Source organism: Danio rerio, chromosome 7, assembly GCF_052040795.2.
Source record: "Danio rerio strain M-AB ecotype USA chromosome 7, GRCz13ab, whole genome shotgun sequence".
Classification (NCBI taxonomy): Eukaryota; Metazoa; Chordata; class Actinopteri; order Cypriniformes; family Danionidae; genus Danio; species Danio rerio.
Window position 1 is genome coordinate 34,087,322 of NC_141027.1, and position 14,323 is coordinate 34,101,644.

Here is a 14,323-nt window from a genome sequence, read left to right on the forward strand (position 1 = left end):
AACAGCGACAGCTCTGCGTAATGCATGTCATTGTGTGTGTGTGTGAGAGGGAGAGGGGGAAAGAGAGGCAGATATTGAAAACATGGGAGCGCGAGAGAAAGAGACAGAGTAAGGAAGGTGAAGAAGTCGGAGTAATAACTAGGTCTTTTCAGATTTGCATACTAACGACCTTCTCCCAGTGGATACGGGACGGTGTGTATGAGCACTTGGACAATGTTAAGATTTCACAAACGCTGATCTTTTAATTCAACAGTCACCAAGGGACAGACCATCTATCTGGATTAAACAGCTGCAGGCAAGTTAAGCTGACTCTACATCAGGACAGTTCATGTTTCTGAAACACATCAGATGAGTTAACACCCTAGAATATCACCAATACATCTCTCAATCAGATGACTGCTTCTTTTAAAAGGCTTTTTTGTCTTACAGTGAAGAACATTCTGAAGTGCCTTTGTCTACTATAAAAAACTTTTATGGATTTAAAAATTCAACAGTTTGAATGTTAAAGGTTCTTTATGGAACCATAAATGAAGTATTGTGACGCTGTTCCTAGAGAAACAGAATATTAAATGAGAAAACGGTGGGTGTGGCTTGCTTTTTTTCCACTGCATGCTGATTGGATTTACTAAAGTAGGCATTAAATTCTGAAACAGAAAAAGGGTTTCTGGAGAGTTATTACAACCTAACAGACATCTCCACCTCACCATTTCTGTTTGTTGTCATAGCACTCTCAAAACTGATACCAAAACCTCAGACAGACGCAATCTGAGAATTTAACTAAAAACAAACAGGAAGTACATTTTCAGGGTTTAATTTTATACTAAAAAGGCAAACATTTTTTTTTCTTAATGACAAGCGCAAATGAATTGTTCACCACAAAACTGGCAATGTGAGCTAAGAAAATCAACACGGTTAGTTTTGATTTCATGTGTACTTTAAAGAACATTTATTGCAGCATTGATGATAATAAAAGGAGATCCTATTAAAATTATTTCTGTAAGATGACGCAAAACTTAATACTGGAATGGTTATGGTAAAAATTCGGCTTTGCATCACAAGAATAGTTTAGATATTTAAATGTGTAATATTTTTAATAATTAGCATATTTCATAATTTGATCAAGGACAAATAACCCATTTACAGTGTAAAATAGAAATATATGAATAAAACATTTGCATAACATATTCATACAAATAATGCTGGGTTGTTTCGCTCCAAATTTGGCTCAAAAATTGCCAAATCCAATAGCTGGGTTAAAATTTTTCATTTGAACATTAAAAGTACATATTTTACATATTTTTGGTTTGAAACAACTCAACAGCCCAGGCTAATTATTGTAACATATGCAGAAAGTATTTCATTTGAAAATATTTAATACGTATGAGTAGTAAAATATCCCTAAAGATCAGTTGAAGCACTTTGAAATGTGCATTCATTGTTTATTTGATGTTTGACAATCTCAACTGAAACATGAAGACATGATGTATTAGCTCCTCCCATAAAAAAAAAAGCCAATAGGATTTTGTATTATCTCAATTTCATCAAATTAAAAGTGAATGAGAAACAGGGCGGGACCTGTCAGATACTAGAGATCTTTTGATTGGTCAGAAGAGAAACCGTAGTGTATTAAGTAATGTCAAAAAGTTGGTGATCCATTTAGGCGGAAGTGACCAACTGCAAGCTCTGGTTGTTTATATGTTCTGAATTTTTTTTTTTTTTTTTACTGTTTTGGAGCACACTAGTTTATAGATATTTTTAGGAGTAACATAGTAACCTAAAAAAATCATTCAATTTCACAGGAACAGATTTTAACGGAACAGATTGTATCTGTATTACTTTAAAGCAAAGTGGAATTATTAAGGTGAATCATAACAGAATCTGTTTAATTCTGCAGAATTCTCCAGACAAACATTTATAAGATGACCTTTTGTCAATCTCCAAAAACCGTACAAGCTAAACTAAACTCTAAATTGCAACTGACTGGTTCCTTCTGATTATATGATCTGTAACATTTGACCAAGTCTCGAAGGCCTCTATAAAGACCCTGATTTTCATCGGGTGGGCGAGAGGGAGGGACGGCAGACGCACGTGGTGTCAAAGAGCTAAAAGCTAGGATTACCCTCCCGGGAGTTCAAGAAGCTCCTCCGCGTGCTAATGTGTAAACAAGTCATCAGAGCAGTGTCAGAGGCCTTTCAGAGCCCGTTCTCATCCCATTCCCTACGGTACGGGCCGCTGGCATTCAGAGAGACGGCCCGTCTTTTTAAGGGCTGCTCCCATGGGTCTTAAAACACATGAACACAAGCAATCGCTGCTCAGCTCATCAGCCCACGCAATCAGGAACTGTGGGGGAGGATTCAGGACAGATTCAGTCAGTTTGTGGGACTCTTTTAGCTTTTTGTCCCTGTCTCAGGCTCATGTCTCCTGCAGCTGAGCCCCTGCATTGCCCAAAGGGAAAGAGGGGGATGGCGGAGGCCAGGAGGGGACAAGAAGTGCTAAAAGGCTGAGTGACAATGAGAAAGAAACAGAGAGAGAGAGAGAGAGAGAGAGATGTCAATCACTGCACTGTGACTAGCTCAAACCACTTGCTTTACAAATGCAGTGAAAAACGTAAAAATAGTCGAATTATTACAGTCAAAAATATTATTACAATGTAAAATGATTTTTCTGCTGTCATTTATGTTTAAATATGTCATTTCTAAGATACATACAGCTATGAAAAAAATGACCACTGGAGAAGTCTCTCTTTGAGTAAAATGTTATTATTTGTGCTATTGTCTGGGGCTGAAACAATTTCTTTTAAAGCATGTTGCTTCACAAAATGACAGTTGCTCAGAATTTCAAACGTAATTCCAGCAAATACTGCTTTTTAATACCATCTGAAGTTAAAACATTGGTATCGTGTTGTCTAAAATGAATGCAAAGATATCTCAAAACATGGCATTGTTTTTGTTATTTTGTTATACTTACAAAAGAACTCCAAACTGGAAAGGCATTGTATTGTATAAGACCAGTCAAGTGATAAACACAATGGAATGAAACCAACCAAGGCTATTTTCATGGCAGGAACATTTCGATAATAAATATACAGTTAAAATCCAACAAACAAATGAATACATGCATTAAGTAAGATTTATAGTGTTAATATATGATAAGAATTCTGAAAATTTTTTCTGGTGTCACTTTGCTAAAAATGTCCTTAAGAAAGTTCATTTCATAAAAAAAAAAAGTCTTCTGGAATCATTAAAAGCAGGACAGTCCAGTAAAATGTGTTTTATAGTCAGTGGAGTTGGATAAACGCAATGGTGTGAGTTTAATTATATGCATGTGCTGCTTCAAGGCATCTGATATGAATAAATAAAATACAAGAACATCTCTACAATTTCTCATTTCCTCTAAGAAGGATATGTTCAGTTTAAAGCATCAATGAAAGTGCTGACTTTTTGTTTATAATGCACCTGAACAAATTTAACATGGCGACAGACCCACACGGAATCTGCAGATTTTTAGCCCATTATTAATTCTGTTTATTTACTTTAGTAAATGTGTGTAAATCTATTTTAATTCAGTTTTTAAACTAATTACAGTTATATTGTTGACTAATATGAAAATGTTCATCTGATTTATGTACAATGCAATTTGTATAGTAATATTTTCTGTCTTTTAGTAGATCTATTACATGAGAGACTTGCTTTGTTTACCAAATAAAGTGAATCTAATTGAATTTGCATTGTAAACATTAAATAAAAGTTAAAAAGATATTATTTTTTTATTTCATATATTAATGTTTTAGTTATGATACTCCCAAAATAAATCCGCAGAAATCTGCAGATTTTTAACAAAATTCTCAGCAGAAATAGCAAAAAACGTCCGCAGATTCCGTCTGGCCCTACTTATGATTCACACAGACACACACAGAGCAGATGTCAGTAGACTGAGCTGTCCATGGTGCTGAGAGAATACATCTCTGATAGCAGCTCAGACAAGCTCACATTACATTAGTCCTGACCGAGGAAATCTGAGGTTTTCCAAACACTTTTGGCGAGACTGCCCTGATGTGTTCTGAAACAATGTCGAGTTTCTTTCAGCACTTCCCAGAGTTCTTAAGATCTTTCAGGTGATCCTGTACTTATAGCTTTTAAAGTACCAAAAATAATAAGTCACACCTGTTCACTCAAAAAAATACATTTACTCAACATTTACTCACTCTCAAATAGTTTCAAACCTGTATAAGTTTCTTCATTCTGCAGAACCAAAAATGTAATATTTTTAAGAACACTGGTAACCATGCATGCCAACATTTGTCTCAGAAATTCGGGACATCGGGGGGCCGGGGTGGTGGGGAGTTGGTGGTATGTGTTTGACTGAGCAACACAGTTGAGAACCGGTGAGTAACTGTACTGTGGTATCAGTAACTGTACTATGGACTGGGTTTCGGGCGGCCGTTGCGATTGGATACATACCAAAGTTGGTGACCCTGGGGTGTTACAGACTGTAACAAAAAGCTGAAGACTGGGGGTGGGGTAAAATTACAAGAGTTTTCCAGGAGAAAAAACAAAATGCAAGGGTGGCAGGAGATGGGTCTGAAATACAGGAGAGGAGACTCCCGAAAAAAAGCCATTGACATTCCTTCATAGTAAGAAAAAACATGGAAGTAAATGGCAACCAGTTACCATGATATTAAAAAAAGTCAACTGAAATAGGTTCAAAACAGGTGTAGAATAAGTAAATGATGATTTTAATTCGTTATTAGGGTGAACTATCAGACGCATCAAGCCAAATGTCACTGTTGAGAGGATAAAGCACAGATAAGTTGCATTAGTGTAGAAAGTTAGACAATTCATATATTGTAATCAGTGTCAAATACACATACTACTTATCCCTCATTGAGGTGAAAGGCAAGAACGTTTAATTAATATTTATAATGATATGTTGAACTTGTTAGGCCACCATCTCCATGCCAGATGATCCAGCCCCGGATGCCAGATCTTGTCAGAAAAAGCCTGTTTCTCCAAGTTTATAAACAACTATTCAGCAAAGTTTCCAATAGCTAAACCTGTTAACCAGTATTCAACTAAATTAACAGTCTCCTATCAATATAGGAGTAGACTGAGAAAACCAGAGAGGAGCAGAAGCAGGAGATGAAGTAATGATGATAAAGAAAGGCAGAGTTTGTTAAATAATCTTTGTTGCGTATGATTCAATGCTCCAGGATAAATCCAACAAGTGTTATTATACCACAAGCAACAGCAATGGAAAATTGCTGCTTCGTAACATTGTCCAGAGACAATACAGACCTTGAAATGGAGTCATTCTCTTATCTCTTACTTATAAAAACAAGTTTCTCTTGAATACGCAATCATAAAATTCTAACAATATGGAAAAAGGGAAATAATAATAAAGCCATAATTATATTACAATTGTAAGAATATAAGATTAAAAAACAACAAAATAACAAATAATCAATAATAATAATAATAATAATTAAATCATTAACTGCTGATCAATGAAATGATATAATGATGATTATATAAACGACTAATGGTCATATGATTAAATAAAATATTTAAATGAAGAATAAATGAACAAAACCAAAAGAAAATAAAAACACAACACAATGAATAGTTGTTTACTTGAAACAACACACAAATAAGTTTGCTACAAGGATTCCCTAGTTAGATTCTTCAAACATGATGGCTGTCTCTCAAATTGTCCAACAATAACATTAATATAGTGTAGATTAGTGGACAATGTCTTATATTTATTTTATAGTCATTTTTATAGATTATTTAATAGTTTATAGTTTGACAAATTGATTTTTTTTAAAGATTTATTTTTGGCCTTTTTTGCCTTTATCAGATAGGACAGTATTTAGACAGGAAGCAAAGTTGAAGAGAGAGAGGGGGTAGCGTAGGGAAATGTCCTCGAGCCGGGATTCAAATACGGGACGCCTTGACATGCTACTGCACCATATGTCGATGCGCTAACCACTAGGCTATTGCACCGATGACAAATAGATTTTTAAAGTAACGCAATAAATACTTAGTTATTACTAACTCAGTTACTATTTGTAAAAAGTAACTGTAACAAATTACTCTTTTAATTGAACGGGGCCAACACTGATTGTAATGTGTGTAAATTCCTTCAGAGAAGTTAACACGTCTCAGAGGGGAAAAAAAATCAATTGCAAACATTTTTATATAAAAATAAAGTGTGTTTGTATATTCCTTTAAAAACTGCATCAGAAATGTATCCATTCTTAACATTAAAAGCTTGTCTCAGCCTTTAATTAACCTTCAACTGACTCCCTCAACAAAGTTCACTTTGGAAAAAGTTCCAGTTTCTGATGACATTGTATTATCCCTATTATACCACATTATGTGAGAAGCCTTAAAGAATTGCTTAGATTACCAAGAACACTGTAATATATACACACTTTTTTTCCAACAAGTTGAAATGGAAACATTTCAAAGAGTCTAATATCACAATGCTTAAACTCTTCTTTTTTTTCAAGCCTAAAGCGAATAATAGTCATGTGCCCTTCACAAACACACAGAGACCATCCTTGCATTAATTCAGAACAAATGTGTGCAGCTGCTTTTTTTTCCGCTCTTTTTTTATCCTTCCTTGACTGAATTCACAACAGAGGAGTCAGAGGCTACACACAATACTTACATAATTCAAATCAATAGCTTGACAGTCACTAATAAAGTTACTGCACGGAGCAGATTTAGTGGAGTATGATACAGGGCCGATTAAGTTTTCAAACAAAAAGCAGAAAACAGAAAAAGGTCAAGGTTTTACCCAAACCCCTACAAAGAGTCCCAACAAAAGCCTTCCTACCATCAAATAAACCCATTCACTTACTCTGTCCACAGAATAATTGGCATTTCATGTTGTAATCCTCTCGAAGGTTGATTTGGACTTTGGGGAGGGGGTGGGGGGGATGTAAAAGCTAGAAAGAGAGACTCACCATCAGGTTGTTTGGAGCTGGTCTTTCTTTGGGCAGCTTCCTCATACTGTGAGAACAAAAGCAGAAGAGGCCATTAGAAATGTGATTCTGCATGAAGAAAATAATCCTCCACTGATGTTCCACTCCAATGTTTAATTCAAAAGGATGAAAGCACAAAAAAGCATGTCAAAACTCTTTGAGATTAAACAGCGATAAAAATGAGAGAGCCAAACCTTGACTTCCCAGCGTCGCTGGTCAAAATAGAATTGTAACGACTTATTATCACCCGTTTGATGACTCCTTATTGAGATGGCAAATGTTTTTGGGTAAAGCTTCAATGATACTTTGTTATGTATGTGACATGGTGGTATGCAAAAGACAATAATTAGTTTCTTTTTAATATGGAAAACTGTCAGCGTATTGAAAGCATGAATCTCATAGTAACAGTGAATTGGAAGGTCTTTAGGTCAATAATACAGACTTGTAAAAGATGTATGTGGCTATTTTATCATTGTTGTACCCCCTTTGGTACACTCATAATATTACATAGTTTCTTTCCTTTTCATTCCCCTTTTCTCTCATTTTTCAAATGGATAAAAAATGAAATGTTTTTAATGCTTTCAATAGGATGGTGTCAACGCATGTGATGCCAGTTCAATATACACTCTCTGGCCACTTTTAAGTACACATTGCTAGTACTGGACTGTACTGGACTATAGCACAAAAATAACAAGGAGCGGAATTCTGTCAGGTGATAGCCCGGGGGTTAGTGCATGGTTGAATAGTGCAATAGCAGTCCGGGCATTCTGAATTCGAATCCTGGTTCGTGGACCTTTTGTAATTCTTTCCCCCTCTCTCTCCCACTTCACTTCTTGTCATTCTACTGTCCCGTCAAATAAAGGCAAAATGCCGCATGGGCAAATTTGGCCAAACTTGGGCATGTCAGGAACAAACAGTAAAGACTTCACTATACTGGGGCGTTAGGATCCACACAGACCACAGGTTGAGCGCACCCTGCTGGCCTCACTAACACCACTCCGTGCACCAACGTAGCATTCTCATGTGGTCTCATATCCAAGTACTGACTGGGCACAGCCCTGCTTAGCTTCAGTGGGCGACCATGTAAGAGTTGCAGAGAGCTAGCTGTCAGCTAATATATACCTGTTAAAACAAATTTTCCGTTTCCATATGGGGGAGAGAGATAAGAGAGATAAAATAGATAAACAATTAGAAAAAAAAAAAAAAAAAAAAAAAAAAATATATATATATATATATATATATATATATATATATATATATATATATATATATATATTCACACGGGTACATAAATATCATATTACTGAACATTTCATTTCCATTAGAAAGAAAAAAGTTGAAAGAGAATAAGGTGCAGATAGATGATGATTAAATAGATAAAAAACTGTTAAGTTGTTAATAGGTTTTACCTCCTCATAGTGTATGTTTATGTTAATTTTCTGCTGAAAAATAATGGGAGTTTTCAGATCAGTGGTAGCTATTAGATCAGGGGGCGAGAGGAGTTTTTTTTTTTTAACTCATTCTCTAATTGGCTCACATACTGTTGGTATTTCTCCATATTTGCATCATTTCTTCTGTGATCAATCTTGTGGCTTGTTTAAAAATGCCATGAACATGCACTTATCCTGGCTATCTACAATGGGCTTGACATAGTGTCATGTTCTCATGCTGAATTAGCAAACGTGCAATGAACTTAGCCAGAATATGCAGATTAAACTAGGTCAAACTACACTTTTTCTGTAATCCTGTCTTTCTTAATTTTACTTTTATGCAATACTCTTGTGATAGCATCACAGATTTGGTGTGGATTTAACAGGTGCACATTCATGATGATAATCTATTAAAGCTGCTCTGCATTGAGGTCTGCTGACTGTGGCTGACATTTGAGTATGGAGAGCCAGGGCTTAACTTGTGTCTGAACACACAGGATCCGGCACCTTATTTTACTGATCCCCCCCTCAACCGCCCGTCTTCCCATCCGCTGACCACTTTTGCTTTCTTCCGCAACTCCCCAACCCTCTTCACTGTCGTCCACTGTTGGTTGATTCATTTAGCAATGAATTAGAGTGTGAGATGAATAACGGAAGTGACGAAGCAAGTAAACAATTCTCAAATGTTATCATACAATACTGAATATTAGATTGTCAGACATATTTGCATGAGCTAATCCCTTCATGTTCACTGACAATTGCTGTGATTATGGTACTAAAAGATGCTTTGTTTATGCTTTGCACATGCCTGTCAAAAGATCCAGATGCCGTTTGTGGAACAAGAAAACAGAATACTGCCATGGGTGCAAAAAGACATCCTGTTAGACAGGCAATGAACACACATTGGCTTCCATCTGTTTCGTATAGCTTTTTGGTCCAGACAGGATCAGACACAAGCCGACACGAGGAGACAACAACAGTGGATTTTTGTCGGCGCTAGTTGTTTGGCATCGGCTTGGCATGTCCCAGCCTTAAGGGGGCCCAAAGTGTGTCATGAAAATAACCTCCACACCATTATTCAACAACAAGGCTGAAACACTGATCCTCCAAAGGATAATGATTGTATTATGTCACATGTTGACCTTACTATTCAAATGATGCAACAGATATTGAGATTCCACTCTTTTATTATCCAATTTGGTTTGCCTTTCTTAGCTGACAGGAGGGACATTTTATGTGGTCTTCACTTATCTAGCTCGGCTCATCTGTTTCAAACTTTACAAAAAATAAATAAATAAATAAATTTGCATACTAATGCACTATTCTACGCCATTTTGTAGTATAAATAGTGTAAGTAGTGTAATAACTCTAATAATAATTGCACTTTAATTACCAGGATGATGCACTTATTCAACCGGTAAAATAAAGTGTGGAATGATGGACACTTCATGCACTCAACCACTGCAGCTTTCCGCTTAGTAAATAAAATGATTAGTGTTGCGTTTGGGACGACACTACATTCATATACTATGCTGTTGAGTGTGTAAATGCATAAGTACACAGTGCATAAGTGCATAGTGTATAGTGTGCCATTTGGGACGCAGCTCAACAGTAAACAAGGCAAGCATAGTGAAGTTTGGTGAGTGTAATGTTCACTCAAAAACCACCTCAAGTGAGCATGAAAACATTTTGCCAATTTTTGGGATTTTTTATCAAAATTTGGCGTTTCCATCATTTGTTTCTCATGCGATATGCCAAAACCCCAGGGTTACAGAAAACCCTTCTCTTTTGCTGTGCTTTTTTGTATAAAGAGCTTATCGGAGTTCATTTAATTTTTCTAACAGCTCGAACCAGATTGGTCATTCTTCTCTGACCTCTCGCATCAACGATGCATTTTTTGCTCTTAGTCACTAATACTCAATACTCAAACCAGGCCATCTGAGATCAATAAACATGTCACATACGAAGTCTCTTAAATCGTTCCTTCCTATTATGATGCTCTGTTTTAAGTTTTAACTTCAACAGATCTTTTTGAGCCACAATTGCATCCTTAAATGTATAAAGTTTCTGGCATTGGCTGATTGACCATACATTTTCATTAGCAAGTGTAAATAATGTGGCTGCTGAGTGTAGTTTACACTAAATCTTCAAAATCTACACTGTAAGAGAAGTTCACAACACGAATCCACGTTGCAATGAAACTGCATCCATTGAGGTCAGACTGAAGTGATCAGGGATTTTGTGAAAAATAAACTTTAGTCACTTCATCTAAAAGCACATCAAATAACTTCACAGCAGGTGCCACACACGGCATGAGATTTGACAAATTCAAGGTTCCCATTCTTTCATGAAAACCACATTCAAGGACTTTTTCGAGTACCTGCCATCTCTTCAAGCACCAACCAAATCAAGAGTTAGTGTACATGGCATACATAAAGTAGTTTATAAAATTGGGTTGTTGACATAACATTGCATTTTTACTGTCATGAATGACAAAAATAAATATTAGTTATGACATCCATAAAGATGCCCTATAATAAAAAATCTGGGTATACCAAGGCATAGTAGACATAATAAAAGGTCAGTATATAGAAATGGGCATACTGTGAGCCTCAGACACCACTGTTTCCTTGTTTTCACATTCAAGGCACATTCAAACTGGCCTCAAACTGGATGCAAAATGCAGGATTTACAGATTACACATTTATTCATCTCCACTCTGAAGAGGCATAAGGTATGTTTAGTTACATCTTTGGTAAATCACTCTGCTCAAACGTCATCTGTTCATGTAGAGGATTATATTAATTCCTTGCTGTGTTTTCTTTGACTATAACTTCAAAATACAACGTCATACATCTCTACCAGTCTCTTTTGGTAAGTTAAATTATAATTTAGTCTTTATCTTTTGCTAGATCTGGTGAACAAAACAGGTTAATGTTAATCTGATGGGTTTATATTTGTCCATGTTCAGCGTACATCATGCTGTGTTTGTCTGTGTGTAGGTCTGAGCTCATTAATATCCATGAAACGAGCCATATATGGTCAATCATGGACCTTCTGATTGTATGGGTTTTTATGAAATAATAAAAGAGCTTATAAGAAATTTTAGAACTTACCGAAGCCATAAACCTACTATGTAGATATCAGAGAACAATTTGACTCATTAAACTACTGCTGTGTATGGCACCTCTTAAGGTCCATATAAGGCCAAAGGTAATTTTTTACATGCATTTTTTATATTTCTTTGCTATTTGGGCTTATTGGAACCTAATTAGAACAAAATCTAAGTATCATCTTTTGATATGATGTACTTTTAGAGAAAAATTATGTCCATATATGTGGACTTGTGGTCTGAATTTACATAAAACACTTTTTCCTGACTGTTTTTTAATGCATATATACCATATAAAAAATGTTTGACTATGATAGAGTAAAAACAAAATTTTTATCCATTTTGGACAGTTAAAAATAGTGTTTGAGACATTTTATATGCTGCAAAACAGTTGCAGGATGACACTGTGTGTCTGTAACAAAATATAAAACATTCAAAGTATTTTAAATAGCCACTTAGGAGCTAAAATGTGCTGTCCACGTATGTGGCCACTAAGCCCTAGGAGGTTAAAATGCATTAATTTGTTTTCGAATGACATCTTGTTATGAAAACTAGTGTTATTAATTTTTTTACATAATAGAGCTAAATCTCAAAACTGTCCTATGGTTTGAACCAAAAGTTATAGTGAACATTAACTAATGCATTATTACTCATACCTAAAGTTGAGCTTGTCAACATTAGTTAATGCACCATGAGTTAATATGAATGAATGTTATTTAATTGAATAACATTAACTAATGTTTAAAAATATGAATAAATACCGTAATAAATGTATTACTGATGGATAATTCTTTTTAGTAAATATATTAACTAACATTAAACAATGGACCATTATATTAAAGTGTTACCATGACCCCTTATATTTTCTCAAACATCAGTCATGCAACTAATTAAATATATTTCTTTCTTCAAATAATGTTTACAAAATATGTCCTATCTGTCAACTAGCCAAATATATAACACATAGCTTGCTAATAAATGCTGTAATAAATCACATATATTTCATAATAATTGCCTTTAGCTAATGCCTGCAGATTCACCAGCTTCTCATCTGCTTCATCACTGTACTGTTGAGGTTAATATAACTGCATCTCAACGTGATAAAGGGAGAGGTAAGTAATTATCAATTCTCCTTGGCACAAATCACACCCAAGTGCAAGTAAATTAGTCAAGCTGACCCAGATAAGAAATGGGAGGGATTATAGGGACAGAGCAGCCTACAGAGGGGCCCATTTGGATCATGATGAATGACACAGGCTCTCAGAGCAAACTAATAATAGAAGAGGATGCTGGAAGAGCGGTGCCAGGCTGGGGTGGCACTAGTGAGCCAGGTGACCTGTTTGTGTAAATAAAGTGTGTTGCAGGTAAACATCAGCTGCAAAACAAATCCCAGAACATCTGGCTTCACCCACCATGCCCACAGGCCCAGAAAAAGCACCAAAGAAGTGGGAATTGGTAGGGAATTCAGGTTTCTCGGGGCAAGACCTGTGGAAGGCAATTTAGAGAGTGGATGTGTTTGAGAACGCAAGGTGAGCAGACCAGGGGCAGATGTTGGGAAAATATTTACTGTTGTGTACGGCTAGTCTCAATGCTGTACCGGCTGAACAGTTTAATCTGCATTAGGCCAATATGTTGAATGTTTTACAAATAATTTACAATACTTGTTTACAAATCGTTAATGTTTAAAAAATTATATTACTAAAAATATAGAAAAAAAGTGTATTTATTTATTTATTTATTTGACATTTATACAACCAAATGCATTTGTTTAAGCGTTTTAGCAGACTTGCAAATTATCAATACCTGTCCACAGAAGGCTTGACATAAAATTTAAATAAAACAGATACATATACACAACATTATAATTCTTTACATAAAACTGCTGTAAGGCAGAAGCAAAGATGGCATGATTAACTAAAAGCAGACTGTTTATGAAACAATGCCGTTTTGTTTTTAAGCACTTTTTAAGTGCACTAATAAAACATTTATTTTACTTTCTAATTTTGGCTAACAGGTAAATCATTCCACAATATGGTTTCCTTAGCAGAGAAAACAGATTGACCAAATCTTATGGTCTTATGCTGTGGTCACACCCGACGTGGTAGGCACGTATAAATCATGTTATTCACTCGTAAATAGACTCGTCAACATTCTGAGTTTACTCGCTTCATTTGCGCGTCAAATTCACTGAGCAACAGACACAAGTTCACGTCATGGGCAGGGCTTCTGTCTGCCCAGTGACTGTACCTTTGTTGCTAAATGGTTAACATACATTTTATTGAGAGAATAGCTGAGTTTATGTGCTGAAAAACAGTGTCGAATAATTTGGAGGTGTGTCTGAGTCCACTAGATCCTTTCAGAGGTGCACCCAGCTCTGTGAGTTCATAAACTCCTCCAGAAACTTAAGATGATGGAAGCTTTCAGCAGTGCTTCTGACTGAGCCAAGCCCAGTTAGATAAATTGTTGTCTGGTGTCATTAGGAGGATTTCTCCCCGGGACAACAACAGCAGGAACTACATCATAAACACGCCCCTACAAGAGAAAACCCCTGATTGGTTAACGTGGCCGCCTCATTTGCACGTATCGCGTAGCAGGATGTCTATTCACGGCTTTGCATTTACTTAACATGTAAAGATGATTAAATTTAATAAAACTATTAAAACTAAAATGGTAAAAACCTCACAATGATGCCATCGCATAGGCTTTAAGTCCATAATTTTAATGGCTTGTTTATATATCAAGTTATTAGGCTTCAATGTGGTTAAAGAGGCTTGTGGCCATGATGTAATGCAA

The 14,323-nt window shown here is 35.9% G+C and overlaps 1 protein-coding gene across 11 annotated transcripts in view; it reads right to left on the reverse strand.

Annotated features, from left to right (window-relative positions):
* map2k5 (mitogen-activated protein kinase kinase 5) overlaps positions 1 to 14,323 on the reverse strand; it is a 95,999-nt gene that overhangs the window by 11,182 nt on the left and 70,494 nt on the right. For 8 of the 11 annotated variants that reach the window (NM_001114317.1, XM_087258520.1, XM_087258523.1 and 5 more), the window contains one exon: positions 6,971 to 7,016. In NM_001114317.1, coding sequence (NP_001107789.1) covers positions 6,971 to 7,016 — 46 coding nt within the window. Of the gene's footprint in view, positions 1 to 6,970; positions 7,017 to 11,715; positions 14,063 to 14,323 lie in introns of those variants that run through there. The other 3 variants (XM_087258525.1, XM_087258529.1, XM_087258524.1) reach the window with 2 other exon arrangements.